At 37.4% G+C, this 24,230-nt stretch overlaps 2 protein-coding genes across 2 annotated transcripts; one reads left to right on the top strand and one right to left on the bottom strand.

The window, feature by feature from the left end:
• Window positions 1-789: 789 nt before the first annotated feature.
• Window positions 790-12,578, top strand: mapk7 (mitogen-activated protein kinase 7). Its single transcript, XM_079845420.1, has 7 exons — window positions 790-894; window positions 1,483-1,772; window positions 2,993-3,158; window positions 3,239-4,668; window positions 6,712-7,820; window positions 9,686-9,819; window positions 11,765-12,578. Exons 2-7 carry the CDS (start codon window positions 1,484-1,486, stop codon window positions 11,916-11,918), a joined length of 3,282 nt encoding a protein of 1,093 aa, XP_079701546.1. The 5' UTR covers window positions 790-894; window position 1,483; the 3' UTR covers window positions 11,919-12,578.
• Window positions 12,579-14,891: 2,313 nt separating this feature from the next.
• On the bottom strand, window positions 14,892-24,011 carry LOC307143683 (serine protease 33). The gene is made up of 7 exons (XM_079845425.1): window positions 23,596-24,011; window positions 23,454-23,477; window positions 23,081-23,166; window positions 20,179-20,258; window positions 19,826-20,097; window positions 15,799-15,959; window positions 14,892-15,690 (listed from the first exon to the last, which is right to left on the bottom strand). Exons 1-7 carry the CDS (start codon window positions 23,639-23,641, stop codon window positions 15,433-15,435), a joined length of 927 nt encoding a protein of 308 aa, XP_079701551.1. The 5' UTR covers window positions 23,642-24,011; the 3' UTR covers window positions 14,892-15,432.
• Window positions 24,012-24,230: the final 219 nt, after the last annotated feature.

Genomic DNA, 24,230 nt, shown 5'->3' with positions numbered 1-24,230 from the left:
ATATACAACCAAACAAATAAATTAACAATAATGATAATAGTAGAAGTAATAACAATGGTAGATGTCAACAAAATTATGTATACAAAAATATATACAATTACGAGAGAAAAAAAAATAGAAAATAATAATTTATCACATCCGGAATTTACTCTGTCGTTATATTTAACATTCCACTGTATCTATAGTTAGCAAATTGTATAAAAGGGGTCCATATTTTAGTGAATACTCACTCTAATTATTATATCGTTTTTCCAAAGCAAGTTTGGTAGATATTTTTTTATCCATTGTAAGAAGGAGGGTCTTTGAGTACTTTTCTATATGAAGATATGTGATATGTATATGCGTATTTATTTCCACATAATAAACAAGTTCATGACTAAATTGTAGGCTATTAGTCTTTGTTTTATCAAGTCTTTATCAGTTTATTTATTTCCCTATTATTTATTTATTTATTTATTTATTTATTTATTTATTTATTTATTTGTTTATTTGTTTGTTTATTTATTTGTTTGTTTGTTTGTTTGTTTGTTTGTTTGTTTTTAATTTAGGCAGATTTGGGTCTCTATTGTTGTATTTATAAATGTTTATGTCGTAGTTTAACATGCCAAAGCAAGTGCGCGTCTTTCTTATTTACACTCACTTCATCAGTGTAGTGTCGACGCCGCCCAAAGAATGACCCTATTCTACACTTCAAAAGAGCCCGCCCCTCGAGCATGTTCTCGAATCCCATTGGTTAATCCACTTTGCAAGCCTACGTTCGATTGGTAGCTTTGGCGGCCTTTCAAACACAATACGGAAGAATACAAGGAAGTAAAACGGTGGTTCGTGATAGCGAAGAATAGACATGCTTTGAAAGAACCGCTCCGAATTTCCACTGCTTCCATATATTAACAGGTAATTGCTACCGATTTCATAACCCAACGTTTGCTTTTATTTTTATTTGCTCTAGCATAAAATGAAAGAAAGGGTAAATATATAATTTTAAAAGCTGTTTTGGGCTAGTAGTCTCTCTCACGCCCCTGCGGCAAATAAGCAGGATTAATTGCTTACAAACGGCAGCTACGCCCTGCTGGACCTGTAGGATGTTATCCCCATTATGAAGATATGTGATCAGCATTGTCTGCTTCTGTTAGTTTATGGTTTCACGCCTGAACTACTCACACCTCTGTGTGCACCTTGCATTATTGTGTTACTTAAAACATTAAATACACAAAGCTTGTTTTTATATTTGGGATTTTGTTATTATCATTATTATTTCAAGCAAATAGTTAAAAGAACGTGTTCCACAAAAGTGGTGCTGTTTTTAAAACATACTGTAAATTATTGTCTGTTTTGTTACTGATTAAAAGGAAAGTATAGTTAGATTGTGCATTAACCGTCAGGCACTTCGATATTGTCCAAGAGAAGTCCATTAAAATAAGGTGAAAAGAAAGTAAAATGTAGTCTTGACCTTGAAACTTTTCTCTGAATGTTTTGTTTCAGAATGTCATCCAATGAGAGGGACGAGACAAATGACACTCAAGCAGTGCCGGCCCGAAAAGCCTCAGAGGGCGACAGCAACCATCACAGAGGCGTCACAGAAGGACCCCCTCAACCTGGCGATGACACATCCATTGTAACAGATACAAGCACTGTTGCGGATAAGAACTTGGCTCTGCTCAAAGCCCACTCCTTAGATGTGAAGTTTGAAGTTGGCGATGAATATGATGTTATTGAGACCATTGGCACAGGTGCATATGGTGTGGTCTCATCAGCCCGAAGAAGAGACAATGGTGAGGGTGCCAAGATGCATGTCTGTGATTTAAAATAATTAGACTACATGTCTGATGTTAGAATTAATTGTTATAATTATTACAACATTATTGATATATTATTTATATATTAATACAGTTATAATAATAATATATAATTATTACTAATGTTGTAATAATAATAATATTATTCATAATTATTGTTATTATTATTATTGTCAGGGACATTATTTGCTGTACTTTGTGTATACTTATTTTATGCAAGTAGTATACAGTATTTTTGCTAAGATGCATGTCTATGGTTTAAAATAATTAGACAAAATCTCTGATGTTAGAATTCTTTATTATTATTATTACAGCAGTATTATTATTACAACAGTGTTAATATATAATAATACTATATTAAAAATGCTGTTACAACATCAATAATAATAATTATTATTACAGCATTATTTATATTTAGTATTGTAAACTAATACTGTTGTTGTTGTAGTAATAATAATAATATTAATAATGTTGTAATCACTCTGTAAAAAACAATACTATTCATAATAACGGTAATTATTGTTATTATTATTATTATTACCAGATACATCATTTGTTGTTTACTAAAATGCAATAAGTATATTTTGTACTTATTTTATGCAAGTAGTATATTTTTGCTAAAATGCATGTCTATGGTTTAAAATAATTAGACTTAATCTCTGATGTTAGAATTCATTATTATTGTTATTTTTACAACATTATTATTACAATATTATGAATATATAATAATAATATATTAATAATTCTGTAACAACAACAGTAATTATTATTATCACAGCATTATTTATGTATTATTAAAAGTAATACTGTTGTAGTTATAATATTAATAAGAACAATAATTATTGTTATTATTATCACCAGGGAATTATTTGCTGTTAATTAAAATGCAATAAGTATATTTTCAAGATAATGTATTATATTTAGGGCTGTGAATTTAACGTTAAAAAAAAAAGATTAAGTAAAGGAACACAAGTAATCATGTTCTCTGACCTGTATGTCAATCCGAAATTAGGGATTTTCTTAATATTTTACAAATTTGAGCTCCATCTTTGTTTTTGTTATACAATACATACAGAGAAAATAATTTGGTGTAGGATTTACCTGAAAAAAATGACCTCTTATGTAATAATATAGGATTTTTTTATTCAAGAGTCAGTTCATACGTCCTTTAAATCTAATGCTATTTGTGCATTCAGGCCAGCAGGTGGCAATAAAGAAGATCCCTAATGCATTTGAGGTCGTGACGAATGCCAAACGCACGTTGAGAGAGCTGAAGATTCTGAAACACTTCAAACACGACAACATCATCGCCATTAAAGATATCCTCCAGCCTGTGGTCCCTCACTCGGCCTTCAAATCAGTGTAAGTTTGAGTACGAAGCAGCATGCAATGCATATTCTCTCTTCGTATATGACGTGCTAAAAGTGCCTCTCGTTCTTTAGGTATGTGGTTCTTGACCTCATGGAGAGCGACCTGCATCAGATTATTCACTCCCGGCAACCTCTGACTCCAGAACACACACGCTACTTCCTGTATCAGCTGTTAAGGGGCCTGAAATACATTCATTCGGCCAACGTCATTCACCGCGATCTCAAGCCGTCCAACCTGCTGGTCAATGAAAACTGCGAGCTGAAGATCGGTGACTTCGGCATGGCACGCGGATTGAGCGCGTCCCACTCCGAAGAGTCGCGTTCCTTTATGACCGAGTACGTGGCCACCCGCTGGTACCGCGCTCCTGAGCTCATGTTGTCTCTTTACCACTACAGCTTGGCCATCGACCTCTGGTCTGTGGGCTGCATCTTTGGCGAGATGCTCGGCAGGAGGCAGATGTTTCCGGGGAAAAACTATGTGCATCAGCTGCAGCTGATTCTTTCGGTTTTGGGCACGCCGCCCGAGAGCATCATCAGCTCGATAGGGTCGGACCGGGTGCGCTCTTATGTGCGGAGCCTCCCTTCAAAAGCGCCAGAACCTCTTGCAGTGCTGTATCCACAGGCTGAGCCCAATGCGCTGGACTTGTTGGCCGCGATGCTCCGCTTTGACCCTCGTGAAAGGGTCAGTGCATGTCAGGCACTAGAACACCCCTACCTCGCTAAGTACCACGACCCGGACGACGAGCCGGTGTGTGTTCCCGCCTTCGATTTTGAGTTCGACCGGCAGCCCATGGGCAAAGAACAAATCAAAGAAGCTATACTAAAAGAAATCGGGGACTTCCATAAGAAGAAGCAGGTGGTTAGGAAGAAGATCCAGTTTAAACCACTCCATTCTTCTGGATCTGCAGTGGTCAGCGTCTCCAGTAACACCCTTTGCACGGCTCCACAGTCTCAAAACCTGACTGATACAGCACAAACTTGCCAACAGCACAATCTCAACTACAAACAGACTGACGGTACTCAAACTCAAGCGAATGTGAACTCGTTTCAAGCCCGACATCACCTCGGTCAGATTTTGCCACATTTGGGTCAGCCGGTAAGCTGCCAGGATGTGGACATGCTCAGTGCGAACTCCGATGGCCAGCCTGAAACCATCGATCTGACCACTCCCACAGACAAGGACACGCCTTTTACTGAACCAGTGACGGACTGCACAAAGGACGAGCTTGTCCCGTCCAATCACTCTCTTCCCAAACAAATGGTTCCATCCCATCCCAACTCTCATACTCCGCCCACTTCAAGTCTTCCCCAGTCTATCCCTTCACTCTCTCTCACACAGTCCCAAGCTCAGTCGCTCTCTCAAAACCTCTCTCGTTCCCTTGGAAAAGGAGGGAAAGCGCCAGCCGTGGAAGGTACAAAAAAAGAGGGAGCAATTTCAGAAGACACAAAAGCAGCTCTCAAAGCTGCCTTGCTTAAGTCAGCACTAAGGCAGAAGGCTCGAGGTGAGAGAGTTTGCAGTGTGTGTGTGTGGCCGTAGACTTCTTCACATTTATACCTGGTTTCACAGACAAGGCTTAAAGGGATAGTTCACCCAAAAATGAAAATTAGCCCATAATTTACTCACCCTCAAGTCATCCTAGGTGTATATGACATTCTTCTTTCAGACAAATAAAATCGGAGTAATATTACAAAAGTCCAGGCTAATCCAAGCATTAGAATTGGATTCATAGTTGCTCTATTTTTGAAGTCCATAAAAAGTGCATCTGCCCATCAAATAACGTGCTCCACGCGGCTCCGGGGTGTTAATAAAGGCCTTCTGAAGCGAATCGATGCGTTTGTGTAAGAAAAATATCCATATTTAAAACTTTATCAAGTAAACTTATGGTTAATTATGGGCTAATTTTCAGTTTTGGGTGAACTATCCCTTTAAGTCTAGTCCCAGACTAAAATGCATGTTTGAGTTGTCTAAACTGAAAGCATCTTGCACTGGCTTATCGTAAAATATGCACACAAGTAATGTTTTTTTTCCTAAGGAATGTTTATAAAAGCTATTTAAATCTTAAACCTAATCCTGGCTTAATCTAAGCCCTTTCTATGAAACCAGGCCACAGAGTTTTACAAACTTTGATGCTACAGACCCAAAGATATGATTCCCATGTGAGGACGCCACTTCCTAAATTATAAAATCTAACTCATGCATAAAGATCAATTTTACTGAGGAAAAAAAACATGTATATATTTTGTATATAAACATTATATGCTCGAATTTTATATTTATCAAAGACTCCTGAAAAAAGAGCAGCACATCAACATATTAGAGTGATGAAAGACTGGAGTAATGATGCTGAAAATACAGCTTTGCATCACAGAAATAAATTACATTTTAAAATACACCGATCAGGTATAACATTATTGTGTAACTAATATTGTGCTGGTCCCCCTTTTGCTGCCAAAACAGCCCTGACCCGTCAAGGCATTGACTGCACAAGACCACTGAAGGTGTGCTGTGGCATCTGGCACCAAGATGTTAGCAGCAGATCGGCCATCCACGTGATGTAAAAGAAAACGTGATTCATCAGACCAGGCCACCTTCTTCCATTGCTTCGTGGTCCAGTTCTGATGCTCATGTGCCCACTGTTGGCGTTTTCGGTGGTGGAAAGGGGTCCGCATGGGCACCCTGACTGGTCAGCGGCTATGCCGCCCCATACACAACAAACTGCGATGCACTGTGTATTCTGACACCTTTCTATCAGAACCAGCATTAACTTCTTGAGCAATTTGAGCTTCAGTAGCTCGTCTGTTTCATCAGACCACACGAGCCAGCCTTCGCTCCCCACGTGCATCAATGAGCCTTGACCACCCATGACCCTGTCGCCGGTTCACCACTGTTCCTTCCTTGGAGCACTTTTGAGAGATACTGACCACTGCAGACCAGGAACACCCCACAAGAGCTGCAGTTTTGGAGATGCTCTGACCCAGTCGTCTAGCCATCACAATTTGGCCCTTGTCAAACTCGCTCTAATCCTTACGCTTGCCCATTGTTCCTGCTTCTAACACTTCAACTTTGAGGAAAAAAATGTTCACTTGCTGCCTAATATATCCCACCCACTAACAGGTGCTGTGATGAAGAGATAATCAGTGTTATTCACTTCACCTCATAATGTTATGCCTGATCGGTGTATATTAAAATAGAACAGCTATTTTTAATTGTAATAATAGTTTACAATATTGTTTTTACTGTACTTTTGATCCAATAAATGCAGCCATAAGAAAACGTATGGACTATATTATATATGTACTCATATTATATATTTATACATATGTTATATTTTTTATTTATACTATATAAATATTATGCGTCCAATTTGATCTGGTAGATATTTAGTTTCTATTTCTGTTAGGTTGATTTTTTTTTTTCTTCCCACCATTAGAGTACTATTATAAACCCAAAGAGAAAATTCTGTAAACTTGAACTTGTCTTGTGATATTATTTTAAAATGACAAGTACGGTCATGATGACATTGTGCTGATTCTTTCTTCCCCAGATGGAGGCTCTGCAGCTCTTGGTATAGATTTACTTAGAGGAGCTTCTGGAGGTTTTTCCTCGTCACTCTCCTCCTGTAACTCTGGTCCAGAGCATAAGAAGCCAGTCACGGCCCAGGAGAGACAACGAGAGAGGGAAGAGAAGCGGAAGAAGAGGCAGGAGCGTGCTATGGAGCGCAAGAGGAAGCTGAAAGAGAAGGAGAAAAAGGAGGGGAAACGAGGAGAATCTTTGGGCGGCGTTTTACTCAGTGACAACGACAAGAAGCTGTTGGAGCGCTGGGGGCGAATGATGGACAACCGAGGGGACAAATCGCAGACCGCAGAAACCAATGGTGCCAAAACCAACGAGAGTAAGACAGTCCAAATCCAGCCAGCAACAGGAAGCAACCTCATAAAAACAAACTCAGTCGGGGGAGAATCGGTGCCGCCAAAACAACCCAACGAAGTGCCACAAATGCTGCCTCAAATGGGACAGTGTGTCACAGCTGGAATATTCCATCCAACTCCGACCCGTGATGCAGCACCCGTCTCTTTAGGTCCAGCTCAGAATGGGGACGTTGGTATAGTTGCAGTAGGAGGAGGCGGAAGTGTTGGAGGTTTAGGTGTGGTAACGGCCCCATGTGCCTTTACCAAAAACAACATATTAAAATCTCAGTTTCTGAGTGTCGGAACAATGTTCACCGGTCTTGAGAACTGGACAGGAACATCTTCACACAAAACCCACCAACCTCCACCAGAACTGAACAATCCTCCTCACACGGGCTTTGCGCACTTGCAAACCCAGCCGAAGCCCGTCCCGCAGTCCGTCCCGCAGTCCAACACTCACATCCAGCTGCTGCCGCTGGAACCCTTTATGACTAAACCACCAGCCCTGAACCCCAGCATCGGCGTTTCGGACACCAGCACAAATCCAGAGACCGGCGATGGTCGTCAAGCCCTGGAGAAACTTTGCATTTTGGCAGACAGACAGAACGGCTCTCATTCACAGGGCCCTTCAAAACAGCCTCCAGGAGCCGCAGCTCAGCCCTGCCTTAGTCTCACTGACACGGGACAGTCGACAAACAGCATCCCTGATATCCACACGGTCACGCAGCAGCTCTCAAAGTCACAGGTGAAGTTTTAGCCATAATATTGGACTAATATTTTTTTATATGAGCGTATGAATTCTATTGTTATTTTTGAACAGTTTCAATGTCCGCCAGATGACAGTGACACCTGTCCTCAAAGTGACACTTAATTTGAGTTAATGATTTATCACGGTCATGGATAACCTGGAACCATTAGGAACATTTCAAATTGATATTTCTAGGCCTGAAAAATAAATGGAAACGAGTCAAATCTTAAAATGACACGGAAAGGTCTATAGTTTACAATAGTATAGGTATTATTTATAATAGTATAGTGTAGTATTTTAGTATTTAGTAGGTTTTTTTTCTCTGCTCCAAAATATTACATGAGCTAGACATAAAGTAAACACTGACCGCAAGCCATAATTGAGGGTCTTATTATACACAAATAAATATAATAATTTAAATGTATTAATTCAAAAGGCCATCGTATGACATAGAAATAGACAATCCAACAAGCTTTAAACTTAATCTAACAAACCTTTATTTAGTAAACACGGACAACCACTCAGGTTATGGACATTAATCCATGTCATATACAGTCAAACCAAAATTTATTCAGACATTTTCTCACATTATCACAGTTTATTCGCTATAGTTTAGAAAACGGTAATAAAATATGACAAGAACTCAGAGTGTCAGAACAAATTCATCTTGATAATGTCAGATCACTTTGATAGAAAGGTAATGGATTACAATCAACCAATCAGCTGTACACAATTAGATAATACCAATTTAGGTCAACCAATGACCAAGCAATGCTTCATTTTGTTCAGTCTGTGGTGTAAAAGGCAATTAAAGAAAAAACACTTCAGCAAAACATGGTCAGATCAAAGTGTCGGAATAATTTTGGTCCCAAATTATATAAATTATTTATAAATTTGACTGGTAGTCACTGTATGAAATTTTTTTGGGTATAATATGTCACAGTTGACTTTATTTTGCTATCCTCACTTACATAAATGAACTATAGTGTCTTGCACCCACTAGTACAACATTATATCTGGTGTCTGAATCATTTTTGGTTTGACTTATATTTGTTTGTTTATTTATTTATTATTATATTCCATTATTATGCCATTATTGTATTTTTTTTTTTATTTTTATTGAAAAAACCTATAACCCTCAAAAGCTCATGCCACGCATTATTTTTTCTCTTTTTTTTTTTTTTTTACAAAAAACTAAATTAAATAGTATATATATATATATATATATATATATATATATATATATATATATATATATATATATATATATATATATATATATATATATATATATATATATATATATATATATATATATATATATATATATATATATATATATATATATATATATTATATATATATATATATATTATATATATATATTTTTTTTTTCCCTGTAGTTCCCAAAGGTCATGCCATGCATAATTTTTTTTTTATTATATATTATTTATTTATTTTTAAACTTTATTTTAAAACCTGTAGCCCCCCAGTGGTCATGCCATGTATTATTATTATTTTTCTGTCTTATTTGCTCTCACAAATTTATTGAGGCCTGTTTCTACCTCAGGATAATCAAGAACATTTTAATTTTGATATAAAGCAAAAAAACATTGTGACATATGTGTCACATTGTGATATAAAGTATAAAGTCACAATTAGGAGAAATAAAGTTGCAGTTACCTTTTATTTTTACTTTGTGATAGAAATCGGCTTCCATATGTGACCTCCGTTATGTTTGGAAAACATAATCAGTATTTTGCACACTGCACTATATTTGTTATAGATTTATATTTGATTCTGAACTCGTTCATTTGTTTCATACTCCTCTTTAATCTTAACGTTGTCCTTTTCCCTGCCAGGTTGAAGACATTTTGCCACCGGTTTTCTCAGTGACCCCTAAAGGCAGTGGAGCTGGATACGGTGTAGGCTTCGACCTCGATGACCTCCTCGCTCAGTCTCTTACCGAACTCCAGCACTCCGACCTCAGGGAAAGGTCAGTTCAAATCTCAGTGACTGCAAAGTGCACACTCTATTTTTGAGCTGTACGTCACTGCAAATTACAATGCTTGACTCTAATGTACATACTGGGCATATTATTGGCTCTATGATGAACTGCTTAGGCTCCTGTATTGTAGGTCACTTAGGACTGGGGTTTTCAAACTGGGGTCCAGGGGGCCGTGGAAAATTTTAGAGAAAAACCATGAAAAATGTAAATAAATGTATAAGATAAATAAGTTATTAAACTAAAATATGATAAAAGATGTTACTTTTTTTATTTTTATTAAAATAAGTAAATAATTAAATTAGCTTTATTATAAATAAAAAAATTAAGTAAACAAATAAATTAGATTAAATAAATAAATAAATGATCGAATGTTACCAAATGATAAAAATGTAAAATTAAAAATAAATGAGATTAAAATAAAAATGTGAATATAAAATAAAAATGTTAATATAATATTAAAATAAATTAGCTTAAATAAACGTGCAAACATATGAGAAAAAACATTATTTATATATAGCGCATCAGGGTTAAGGCGCTGCATACGTTGACTCCATTCTACAAATCCACACCCCCACCAGAAGCCTTCGCTCAGCTAAGGAGTGACGGCTTGTGGTACAATCATAGAGAGGCAAAAATTCCCTTTCCAGAACATTTTCATTCAACGTTCCCAGCTGGTGGAACGATCTTCCCAACGCCATCGAAACGCAGAATCATTGACATCATTCAAAAGTCAACTAAAAACTCAGCTCTTCCGTGACCACTTAACCTCATAAAAAAAAAAAACCTTCCTTTCCTCTTCCTCCTCCTACTCTACACTGAGCAATGTACACGGTCTCAGTATTTCAGGCACTTGTTGCGCTTACTCGACTCTTCATGACCAATCGCTTTGTGTGTACCCCCAAGTTGTAAGTCGCTTTGGATAAAAGCATCTGCTAAATGCATAAATGTAAAAAAAAAAAAAAAAAAAAATATATATATATATATATATATATAGTAGGGCTGTCAAAAGATTAATCGCATCCAAAATAAAAGCTTGTGTTTACATAATATATGTGTGTGTACTGTTAATTATTATTTATATATAAATACACACACATTCATGTATATATTTAAGAAATATTTGCATGTATATACTGTATATACATTTATATAATCTATAATATATATAAATATAAATGTTTTATATATAAAAATATTTTTTTCTTAAATATATACATGCTTGTGTGTGTATTTACATATAAATAATAATTAACAGAGTACACACACATATATTATGTAAACACAAACTTTTATTTTGGATGCGATTAATCTTTTGACAGCCCTTATATATATATATATATATATATATATATATATATATATATATATATATATATATATATATATATATATATATATATATATATATATATATATATATATATATATATATATATATATATATATATATATATATATATATATATATATATATATATATATATATATATATATATAATATAATATGTGTGTGTGTGAATAAATGTTCAACTAACTTATAAAATGTAAAAATCTATAAATAAATTAGATGAAAATAAATTAATAAATTATATAAAATCATAAAATATAAATTAATACAATTTTGATTTAAATAAATTAATGATACATTTCACAGTACGTATTAATAGTGAGTGAAAAAGATATATAATAAAGTAACTTAATAGAAACTAATGTTAGATAATATAAATTTGTTTTAGTGTATTAATTGGTTGTTTATAAAAGACAGATGTCTTTTAAATTTCAGGATGGGGTCCCTCACACGAAGATGTTCATATTTGGGTGTCAGTGGCATCTAAAAGTTTCAAAAGCCCTGACTTAGGATAAAAGCGTCTGCTAAATACATTCAAGTAAATACATGTACATTTTCAATGGTCTCCTTTCTTGTTTTCATCAGCCACAATGACTTGGCCCCCCTGTCGGCATCCCTGCTCTCCGATTGGCTCGAGGTGCACCGCATGACCCCTGCTGACATGGAGTCACTTCAGCAAGAGCTCCAGCTCGGATCTCCCATGATCCTCTCCGACAACTCAACGCTTCCTGACACCTGATCAGTACATGCATTTCCTCTCCATCTCCTTGTAGAACCGGTTGAGGGCCGCGAACAGAGGAACTTGATACCTGTATTGTCTACCAGTGTACCAGACCTAGAGTCGGTAGAGAGAATATCTTTGAGACTCCAAATTATTAAGGTCTTACCCAGAAAAGTGCCTTTATCTTTTAATGGGTTCACATACATTATTTATTTGTGCCAACGTTAAAGTATGATGCTGTTCGGTTCTCAAGGGGATTTCCATTCTCGGAATTTCAGTGCCATCATAAAGTAATTCAGATCCAGGGAAGAAGAGTTCGCTTCAGCTGTGCTAGTGCCATTTGATTCACCAGCTGACTTTAAAGAACATTCAAGCCGACAGCAGTGAGATAGCAGCTGTTTAGCAGACCAGTGTTTAAAGCTATTTTCTAGTACACTACAGTAGGAGTCGCCAGCAGGGCAGCAGTATTACAGTGATGAAACACAATAAGGGAAGCAGAGCACAATGGCATAATTACTGGAGACTGTAGAATGTAGTGCAGAGTAGAAACCATTTCATTTGATGTTGCATGAATGCCTTGTAGAAAATAGTGACACTTGCTGCACCAACATGCAGATTTGCTCAGTTTTACACCAGCAATGAAAAAAAGTATTGTCTTGAATAAAGCTATCAAAGGGATATTGTCGTGTTCTTTTGCAATGTTCTGTTTATTTGCATGTAGAAGACAGTTGGTAGTAATGTGCAAATTCACCTTGACTAAGCCCCGCCCCTTTGGTAATGCAGAGCATTTCTATTTGTTGTTTTTCATAAAAAAGCGGTTAAGTCAAACGCAATAACGCGATGATAGATCAAGTCAAAAGCTTCTCACGGTAAAACGAAAAATGAGAAGCCTCATTTAAAAGTCATTACACTGAATCAATACACAAACTCAATTCTGTTAAGTTAGTATCTTGTAGGTGCTTATGTTGCATCATGCACTTTTCAAGATTTGGGAAATTTCCTCTCTACCTTGTGTCACTATTATAATTTTGATCATTTCTGGTACTGTTCGCATGTCAGTCAAAAATTACAGTTAGGTTTTTTTTTTTCAATGAAATGTACTATGTTTTAGTTTGATGTTTTTAATAGTTTGTATTTTATGGTACTAAATTATATTTATGCAGATGTTATAATCCATTTATTCACTTTTTGAGCATAGACCTTACAGGGTCTTAAATCTTGAATTCTTTAGATTACAGGGGTCCGTTCTTCATACGTCGCTAACTCAGCTGGATTTGATTGTTGATGATTTGGCATGATCTTGGATTGTTTGGTTCTTCGACGCTCATCCTGGACTTGCTGTCATAGCAACAGGTCTGTAAACTTAAACCTGCAGGAAGTATTTCATGTAAACAGGAGTAGATTGCACCTTTTTAAGCAGCGTTGATACTTTAAATTTGTCCCAACCACTGCTACTTTATTAAAAGAGTTCCTTACTGAACCAGGGGCAATATAAAAATGTATTTGAAAATATTATAATGTTGTGTATAATACTATAGACACAGCCACTTGATTGAGATTTATTTTTGATAGAATAATTACTTTATAATGTTATCGCAGTCTTACACACATGCTGTACAGTTACTCGGAGCAGCGCATTAATTTGAGTGGTGACGGATATTATGGGATGGCTTGATGCACAGAACTTGGTCTTGACCCTTGAGAAATTTTAATTAATGCAGTCACGTAACAAATCTGCTTCAAAATTAATAAAAAATTAACCGAATTGCTAATTACAACCTTGTAAAAATTTAAAGGGTGTCAAAATACTATAAAATCATGAATATAAATAATTGGGAATCATGTTTAAAAAAACAAAACATTATCATTTATCTGTTATAACTTTTATGTTGGTTTGGTCGTGTGGTCTTTTTTTTGTGTAATTTGTGAAGTTTTTTGCCAGCTGGCTTTTTCAATTATATGATGTCATTACGTTGTCTTGCCGCCAGCCAATCGCTGCATCACTGATCGTGGTTTCGAGTATCGATGCATCTGCCCTCTTCAGGGAACACAAGAACGCGCAGTAATTTAATCCAGATATTTTAGTCCAATCCACAAATTAATTTGAAGAACCAAATTAGCCAGAGATCAGTTATCACGATTAAAAGATCTGGGATCGGTCAAATCATCTCAGATGTATTAAGCGAGGTATGAAGAACGGACCCTAGATTTCAGTTTGGCCTCTTTTTAATGAAAACATTTGTCAGATTATCGTTTTTAAAAAGTAAACTTGAAAAAGTTGGCATTTAAACGATGCCCAATTGGCACTAAGGGTAAAGTGTGCCAAGAAAACATCCCCCACACCATTACACCACCACCACCAGCCTGCACAGCAGATTGTGAAATACTCAGACCGGCCCGTCTGGCACCAACACCCATGCCATGCTCAAAATTGCTTAAATCACCTTTCTTTCCCATTCTGACATTCAGTTTGGAGTTCAGGAGATTGTCTTGACCAGGACCACACCCCTAAATGCATTGAAGCAACTGCCATGTGATTGGTTGATTAGATAATTGCATTAATGAGAAATTGAACAGGTGTTCCTAATAATCCTTTAGGTGAGTGTATATATATATATATATATATATATATATATATGTGTGTGTGTGTGTTATATATTTATATTACACACACACAAACATATACATATAAATAATATATATATATATATATAATGTGTGTATATGTATGTATGGTGTGTGTGTAATATATATATATATATATACACACACTATATATATGTTTGTGTGTGTGTGTTTATACATATATACACGTGCGACGTGCGTGTATATATGGTATACATTTTTTAACGCCACCAGAGAGTTAAAACATATCTTCCATAGACTTGCATTAGACAACATAGAAGCTTGTCTGAGAAATGACAGACGGCAACAGTTATGATAGGATTGGTTAGTAATGTTTACCTCTACCATAAATAAGCATACAAAAATAACTTTAAAATTACACATTTTTATTTACAATATTTCAGGGAAACAATCACCAAGAGATACAAAAATACAACTTGCTGATTAGAAAAGCATTAAAACTGTAAACATCTAATTGATCTCAAGCTAAACTTTTACATGTCCTGATATAAAGGTAAATTACATTTATAATCACTGTGCAAAAGGTTGGCTCAATTGTTAAGTGTCCAGTTATACATCTGTATATCAGATCTGTTCATCTGTTTTTTTGAGGATTTGAAATTCTTTTAGCATTTGTGCAGTTTAATCATCTCCGTGTTAATCATTACACTTGCACACATTTTAGATAGTTAAATGATTATTATAATAAGTGAGCATGTAAAAAACAATTTTCTCTTTATTTCTTATTCCGTGTGTCTGTGTAACTTTGGAACAAACTAAATTGGAAACTACATAATATGAAGGTGTTTAAAAAATGATTAAAAAGCCACTTAGGGTATTAAATCTCGCTTTATGTAGGACGGTATTTTGGGGTGGGCTTTGTGCCTCTGCACGGATCAATGTGCGTCTATCTCAGCAGGTGTACAAATACCAGCAGAGTTAGAGTCCTGATGAGCACCATGATGCGGTCGGCCCAGTTGTGACTCGATGCGCTCTTGAGCTGGACTCCTCCAACATGGTTTTGGATGAAGTTACTAAAGCTGGACACTTTGGCATAGACTCCTGGTCGGTTTGCTTTAGCGCAGCCGAGACCGAAGCTCACAATTCCAGCTTGAACCCAACTACCATCACTGATCTCACACACCAGAGGGCCACCGGAGTCACCCTGAAAAACCAAGCCAAGACACATGAGAACAGAAAGATATCATGAACATTAGCAATGCACAAATAAGGTGCATTTGTATGTCATACACCAGCACTCAATGCTCCTCACCTGGCAGGAGTCTTTGCCCCCTTCTTGGAAGCCGGCGCACATCATGTCAAAGCGGATGTCAACATTCTGTGTGGGGTTTGTCAAAAACATATCCTGACAAGTCTTTGAGTCAATGATTGGCAGTTGGACTTCCTGCAATAGCCCGACCCCCTGTAGAGAAACTAAAAGAAATGAGAAAATATAAGACGATGCACTGAAAAATTTAAATCGTTTGAAATTTCTTTTGTGCCCCCTTTTATACACAGTGAGGTGGCGAGAACATGCTACACACACACACACACACACACAAAAAACACAGATACTAAACTTGAAAGAATTTAATACTTTAATTTAGCAGGGATGCATTAAATTGATCGAAAGCGACATTTTAAAGAGCCGCGTTTACTCCGCAGGAACTTTCCCCAGGATCTAGGGACTTTGGGGTGGTGCTCGTGTGTTTCGACCGCAGGAACCAGGGTCTAAATGAAGTTCTGGGTAAATATTTCCCCCTCAAAATGGCCCTGCTCACGAGGTAGTACTTTTTCAAAGTTCAGGAACTTTCGGGGGTGGGACTTGGGCGTTGAACATCCTGATTGGTTGAGTTCACACCAAGGTTATTATAGTTTTGCATTTTTCATTCGTTTTTATTTTGTTTTGACTTTTTGTTTTCAAATTCAGTTTAGTTTTAATTCGTTTTTAAAGTTGGTTTGCTAGTTTAGTTTTTATTTTTTGAAAAAGCTTAGTTTAGTTTTAGTCTTTTTTTGTAATTTGGGTTATTTGTCAGGGGCAAGATTCAAAAAGGACAGAAAAAGTATTGTGTAATAATAACTCAACAAAAACATCATACAATTTTAGAAAATATTCATTCAAAAATAAAACCAGTACATAAAATGTACATATGGGCACAGATATGTAAATATCTTATCAGATATGTATGCGTCTCAACACTCCGCAGTAAGTGCAAAATGTGTGCCATTAAAAAACCTAAAGAGCCAACAGACTAAAGAAGACATACATGAACCGCATTTATTTAATCCATTTTTGAGCTAAAATACAAATATATAGCTAAACCTAAATTGAGCTAAACCTATACAAATACCACAGCAGTTTTCATACCCTATTCTAAATTTACCCTATACAATAGCCTACTCATCTGGACTGAACCAGCAAACATTCAGTGTAAGAGTAAACAATTGACATAACATTATTTAAAATATGAATCACAGCTTATATAGTGTTTTGACATTGACAACCCAAGTGCATTTTACCTCAAACTTGCGACTAGTTGACTTTCTATAGAAGCAATCGCTTCTCGGGTCGACATTAACACACTGAAAAAATTATATTCAGAGTTAAAAATATTTTTATATCACTTTTTAATGTGTGATTGTGTAAAGGTGTTCACAAGATACCAACCTTTCGCGAACTTGCTTTCAACGTCGAACACTCGTTCTCATGGAGACGCGGTGTGCACGGAGGGGAGGGGCTGTGTGTGTGATTTTATTTTAGTTAAGTTTTGCCAAACACACATTACAGTTTTGTTTAGTTATCGTTTTTTTTGTAATGCCTCGTTTTTATTTTTTATTTCTGTTAACGTCAACGTTTTTTCCCACCTAGCTTTCGTTTTTTCGTTCGTTTTCGTTAATGATTATAACCTTGGTTCACGCAGATCAACTCGACACAGCATTTTATTTATACATTTTATTTCAACAACTTTTTTTAAAAAGTCAGTTGCGGACACGGTGCGTGCAGTAAGACCTGATTGCTATTCGAATCAAAAATGGAGTTAAAAAAGCCAACGACGAGGTTCGGGCTTTAATAAATCTATTTGCAAAGGACAAAATCCAGTGGAAACTGTAAAGTCGCGCGCAGTCCTACGTCACCGGACTAAAGCCTGGAACACACCAAGCCGACGGTCGGCCATCGGGCAGTTTTCTCGGTGTGTTCCGCACCGTCGGCTGACGTTGGTCCTCCTCGTCGGCTATTTTTCAGCCGAGTCGACATGTTGAATCGGCATCGGCACTTGTCGGTCAGTCGGGCCATCTGATCGTTCTGATTGGCTGTTCTGCTAGCGAACCAGTGCACAAGAAAATAAACAAACAGAAGTGACCGTCTATGGTGAGCAAGATTATGAGGTGCGCTTTGTTTATAGGGTATATATAGGCTATACAGGGTAGCTTCCGGTTTCCCGCTTTGAATAACGAAAACAGAGACTACTGCCACCAGGTGGTACAGAAAGCTATTTACTCTTACGCAGGCGCAGAACGGACGTGCTACTGGCTGACAAATGTCGAGCGGATGTTGAGCCAACTCAGCAGTCTGCTTTGGTTGCCACTAGTTGGTCGGCGTCAGTTTGCCGTGTTCCTTGCTTAAATCTTCACGGTACTTTAAGACTGCGATTGAAACGCAGACAGCAGCACGTCCTGAAAAAAAAGAAAAAAAGTTCCTGGGACAAATTGTTCTGGGTAATTTCGGTGGAAACGGGGCCAATGTTACAAAAGATTTCTATAAATGCTGTTTATTTTTTGGGCCCTGACACACCAAGCCGTCTATCGGGTTTATTTTTGTGGTGTGACTGTTTCACACATCTTTGAGCTGTCAGTGACAGAGATCGGCCTGATAGGCCATTCAGTTTAGCAAATGAGTCAATAAATGCAAAGGTGACAAAAGCGAGCAAAGTCAGGACGGCACAGACAGAGGGGCCATTCTAATTTTACGTCATCTTACCCGAGTATTCCAGAGTGCACAAATATTTGCATAACATGAGCCGCCAGGAATGAAGAAAGTGATCCATGTGATTGATATTCAAAATGATAAGCAAGCAAGATTTTTTTACGGTTTGTATATCTGCAGTCCTAGTTTCGGTTTCTCTTTTTGAATGACGAATGTAGAACATTGATACCTGACAGTTATTTCCTTACACGCAGACACAGAATGCACATGCTAGTTGCATGTGTTCAAACCAAGCTTTTTGTTCCAGATGCAACCGTTGCGAGGTGAAAACACAATCGGCTTTTGTCACTGTCATGTTGGTTCTTTTACATTTGCTTGGTGTGTCACGGCCTTTACACTTATTATTAGTCCTGAAAAAAGATTCATAAAAAGTTTTTTTTTTTTTTTTTTTTTTTTTAAATGCATCATTTTTTCCCACAACAGTTTTCAACTTTTTGATTTCTGAAGGATCATGTGGCACTGAAGACTGGAGTTATGATGCCCAAAATTCAGCTTTGATCACAGGAATAATTACATTTAAAATATATTCAAATAGAAAAAGTTATTTTAAATTGTCTAAATATTTCACAATATTACTGTTCTTACAGTATTTTTGATCAAATAAATGCAGCCTTGGTAAGCAGAAGAGACTTTCAAAAATCTTACAGAACCCAAACTCTTGAAAAGAATTTTTAATATGAGATTGGGAATTTCCGGTGTAATAATGTGCACCAATGAATTGTGCACATGCACAATAAGACCAGAAATGTGCATTACCGGTGTAATAATGTGCACCAATGAATTGTGCACATGCACAATAAGACCAGAAATGTGCATTAAGAAAGTAAACAGCAGGGATGAACAATATATGAGTACCATATCAGTTATCAATAAGTATTATATATTTAATAAGTGTTATATTATTTTTACATTTAGATCACCTTTTCCCTCATCTACTAGGTTTAATTCTGTCCAATACCGAACCAAGCCAAATTTTTTTGTAATAAAATGACTTGCAAACAACAGTTAATGTTGACTTTATGGCAGTGGTAAAGTGTAAAAAAGGTAGATGCTATTTATGCTGAGCAAATAGTGGTTCATGATGTTTTTTTAACCAGTGTAAATAGTGATGCACACATACAACGAACGAGCGCATTTAGCCCAGCACACAGCATTATTTTGGATCTGTCACAAAATACGTTTTTTGTTGTATTTTTAGGTTCGATCTTAAAAATGACCAAGTGAACCAGGACTAAATGTATTATTTTCTTTTTTTGATCCGGACCAAAAGAACCAAACTAGAAGTGTGCACACACCCTCAGATAAGTGTACTCACCTCCATCTCTAATGTTACCCCATCCAGTGATCACGCACTTCATGTCGCTGCTGAACTCCACACCGGCATATGGCAAGCACACAGGCTGAATGCGGTCGGACCACACAACAGGTGTGGCTAGCTCTACTAGAGCAATATCCTGACCGAGCTCAGGGTCTGTGTAACCCAACGGAACCACCACGCGTCGGACCCTATGGCTCGTCTCGTCTGCGTTCCAACCGCTCAGCTGCTGTCGGCCCGCGTAAATGATGTAGGAGGAGATGTCATTAGGGCTGGAGGAGAAATTGTTTATATATGTAACTGTTTATCAAACACGTATTCAATTGGTGTTAAAAAGGTGCATTGCATCTTACTTGGGAAAGCAATGTGCAGCAGACAAGACCCAGCTCTCCGCGATGATAGTTCCTCCACACACATGTCCTTGACTATTAGTCTAAATGTACACATCAACCAGTAATCAGGGGGACATCAATAAGAAACCAGATTTGACAGACAATAGACCTTAAAGGTCCCATGGCATGAAATTTTCATTTTATGAGGTTTTTCAACATTAATATGAGTTCCCCCAGCCTGAATATTGTCCCCAAGTGGATAGAAATGTTGATCGGTGTAAACCCAAGTTCTGGCTGTCTCTCTCTGCCTTTGAGAAAATGACAGGCCAGACGAGCCAATCCTGAAGTCTCCTGGTTTGACGTCCAAGCAGGAACGGTTTCCTCCCTTTCCTCCGCCCAGAGAATCTGGCACACCCATGCAAACGCTCGAGAGATCATGGGTTGTGAACGAGTGAACGCTGGCAGTTTCTCAGTGTTTGGATGTACAAATGAAAACAGAAGTCTTTTTTCAGTTCCTTCTGATCTGTGATCAATGATTTCTGATGTGTAGCTAATTATTTATTATTCATGCACACGCTGCGGCTTCTCTCTCTCCAGACAGAACGGTGTTTTCGTGTTTTCTATCTTGTGAGTCAGTGTTTTTGTACGTCCTCGTCGCGTCTATCGGTTCTAAAATGTGCATACAGTCATGAGTTTCTGCTCAACATCGGCCTCACACACGCCGAAGCTCGGGCTGCACTGGCCGGTGGCCTTCAACATCCCCGACCCCCAGTACTGCATCTGGCCCACAGCGGAGGCACCAAACGCGGCGTGAGATTAAGCAGAAGGGGGGTTAGCGTGAGCATATTCGGGCTAGCCAGCCTAGCCCCACAATAAACTGGATTACATTCGATTACTGCTGTTGTGTCTTTGTTTGCGCTGTGTACTCAACGCGCGTCACTGATGCTTTTATTTTATTTTAAAAATAATGCTATTATCAACACTTACTTTTAACTCGTTCATCTCGACAGCTGTAATGGTACTTTGCATGTGTTACAAAGTTGGTAATAATGATGAAGACGGACTCGGTGTGACTGGGACTCGTGTTTATTCAGAACTCTCAGATACAAACACAATAAACTCGCGCTGACTGACAGCGCTCTCATAACTCAGTAGTTACTATAAATAACTTTGTTAGCAATCGCTGAGCTCCGTCTCTGATACATTAGTGATGTCCGGTTCGCGAACGATCTTTCATTTGAACCAGTTCTTTTTAGTGAACCGAATCAGTTCACCAAATCGGACTGAATCGTTCTAAACGGTTCGCGTCTCCAGTCAGCGCTGATCCATAATTTACTAAAGTTACTAACTTTCTGACATGAGTGACAGCCCCTCCGACTAGAAATAGACTAATAACCTGAAGTATATGCTGTAACTACAACAGTTCAGACATGCTGAGAACTGATGTGAAGTGAACTCAGGTCCATCCGTCTCTCTGGCAGCAGCTCGTGCCTGCTCGTGCCTCGTAGACCTCGTTAAACCACGCCCCCTCCGCTCATTTAAAATGCAAAGATGTCAGCCAATCACAACAGTGGGCGTTTTTACTGAAGTCTCACAGCAGACACGCCTCTTGAAGCAGGGTCTTCAGCCACAGGGCAAACAGCAGTATAGAAAAAATGTCTTTTATTTCTAAATTATGACATTTTATGATGTAAAAGTCATACTAACAATATAAGTACACCTCAGGAAACATTATAAAATAATAGAAAAATGCCATGCCATGGGACCTTTAAGGTAGTGCCATATTACATTTTTGACAGGAATGAAAACGAGGCTGTGAGGGATAGAAGTACTGTGCGTTCAATGGATTCTGCTGTTGTTTAACAACATATCCAATTGTCCAGCTGACGAAACGTCTTTCCAAAAGAAAGGTGAGAGTTATGAAAATCATGTGATCTAGGACTTTTATACAGTGCTTGTAAAGACTGTAATGCCCTGTCCGAATACCCACACTTGCGGTTTTGGCCATTTGAGAGCGCGTTCACGCGACAGGAGGTAAGTGCACAAGACTGTGCCATGTCTTAAAAATGCACACTAAACCGCTACCCTTTGGAGCGGTATTCAAGGCTGAGCGTATAACGCGAGGTGTCAAGGAAAACGTTCTACTGCAAGTTAAATTAATTCGATATTACATATAATTTGGTAGTAAAACAGTGTTGCGCATTTTATTGGTGCAAAGACAGTATTTTGTACAAGATTTGCAACTGCTTTTCATCACTTAATTAGAAGCGCTACAATTAAAAAATTGTGTCTTCTGTTAGTTACATAGCGACTAATGAACAGACATTTTGAAGTTTACTTTAAAACGCAAAGTATTGAAAATAAAAAAGCTCTGCAAACACTTTTTTTTTGCAACACTATACTACACACTTGCAGCCTACTTGAACACTTGAGCCAAATACAGGAAATGCGTCATGTAAGAAGACAAGTGGTCAAGTGCAAAGACAGCAAGTGTGGGTATTTGGACTGGACATAAGTCTCTCACAGCCTTGTTTTCTTCAGCATTGAATTCAATATGGCACCTAACCTGACTATGGAACTATGGCTAAAAATATTTTCTTCAAAATGTCTTCTTTAGTGTTCAGCAGAAAAGTGAAATTCATACATGTTTTCAAGAAATTCAAAACTGCATTTTCCTTTTTGGGTGAACTATCCCTTTAATGTGTCAAATTATGTGTAATTATTATAGAATAATATGTGTATGAGGATAAAAAAAATATATGATTTTGCTTTAAATGAATACATCTGATCAGTTTGTGCATTCCATGACCTTGCTGTCACACTGCTGTCTGATTTACGGGAATGTAGGCTATATGTTTATGTAAGGCCTGTGAACTCTGCCTCAGTTTTTCAAAGCTTTACTTTAATTGCCCGCCATTCTTACCTGAATATCCACCTGCCAAGGCCAAGCACCATCTAACGCAGAAGAGCCTCCAACAATCCTGTTCATCATTGGTGGCCGACCACATTCTGAGACAAAGACATTGATTCTGTTGACTTGTTTGCCTTCCTCTCACAAAACAATTATCTCTCTCTCACACACACACACACACACACACACACAAGGGTCTTAAAAAGATCATAAATGTATCACACAAAATCTATTTTACAAACGTACAATTTTGAACGCACTTTAATGCGTATTTTAAGTATATACTCAAGTGTATAAACTGGTATAATCATGTTTTAAGTATAGATTTGAGCTAATGTTTCCCTCTGACAGACACAACGTAGTACAAATTAGGTCAATTGCCTACCTTGAGCCTCGCCCATCCATAACCCTGAATGGCGCCCGACATAAAGCAGAACAAAAGTTACAATCCAACATTAATTATTAATCCACTAGCAAAACATATAGTTTCTTTTTAGAAGGAAAAATAACTAACGTTGGGCACCTACCAATCAATATGACAAAGGCAGTCCAACAACATGAGGAGCAACGCATCTTATCAAAACACCTGTATTCCGTGGCGTCTTCAGAAATGTCCAACTTTGTTGATAATTCAGTGGAGATCGACGCTACTCTTTAAAACGTTGATGTTACTAGAAATACTCACTGCCTTTCTCGACGAAGTAGGGTGAACCGTGGATACTACGACGTCGGAAGTTTCGCTTAAGAAACAAACATTAACCGAGATTCGTTCTTCAAAGGGTCTTCCTACCTGTCCTACATTGACCAATCAGGAGCGTTCGCCCGCCCACTTGTTCACGTCTAGCAGTTTTGGTTTCTCATGTTTTGTTTCGGGAATTTCTCTGAGAATGTGGTAGCACTGGTAGGGCAAGGTGTTAGTAGACTGATGAATACAAGTTTGTGTAATCTAAACTACACAGTGAAGCTTCGTGGTCTATTTAGGCTTCAATTCTGCATTGTGGTTGAAAAAAAAAAAAATCATTGATTTAATTGTTTCCCATAAAAGCTACTAGGCTTTTGCATATATTAGGCCTACATTTGTCATCTAATACTGCTGTGTGGGTTGAAGGGACATTGTAAACAAATTTGAGCAATCATTTTCTTCTTCCCTGCACATGACTGA

The sequence above is a fragment of the Gobio gobio genome (assembly GCF_949357685.1).
Source record: "Gobio gobio genome assembly, chromosome: 20".
Taxonomy (NCBI): Eukaryota; Metazoa; Chordata; class Actinopteri; order Cypriniformes; family Gobionidae; genus Gobio; species Gobio gobio.
The sequence above is the reverse complement of the archived record's forward strand: the minus strand, read 5'-3'. Positions and strand labels throughout refer to the sequence as shown.

Excerpts from the sequence above, each read along its gene's own strand:
- mapk7 (XM_079845420.1), top strand. The coding sequence starts at position 1,484 with ATGTCATCCAATGAGAGGGACGAGACAAATGACACTCAAGCAGTGCCG. Across the intron at positions 1,773-2,992 it reads AGCCCGAAGAAGAGACAATG|GCCAGCAGGTGGCAATAAAG; the intron begins GTGAGGGTGCCA and ends TTGTGCATTCAG. Across the intron at positions 4,669-6,711 it reads ACTAAGGCAGAAGGCTCGAG|ATGGAGGCTCTGCAGCTCTT; the intron begins GTGAGAGAGTTT and ends TTTCTTCCCCAG.
- LOC307143683 (XM_079845425.1), bottom strand. The coding sequence starts at position 23,641 with ATGCGTTGCTCCTCATGTTGTTGGACTGCCTTTGTCATATTGATTG. Across the intron at positions 20,259-23,080 it reads CTTGGCAGGTGGATATTCAG|ACTAATAGTCAAGGACATGT; the intron begins GTAAGAATGGCG and ends GTGTACATTTAG. Across the intron at positions 15,691-15,798 it reads GGGGCAAAGACTCCTGCCAG|GGTGACTCCGGTGGCCCTCT; the intron begins GTGAGGAGCATT and ends TTGGTTTTTCAG.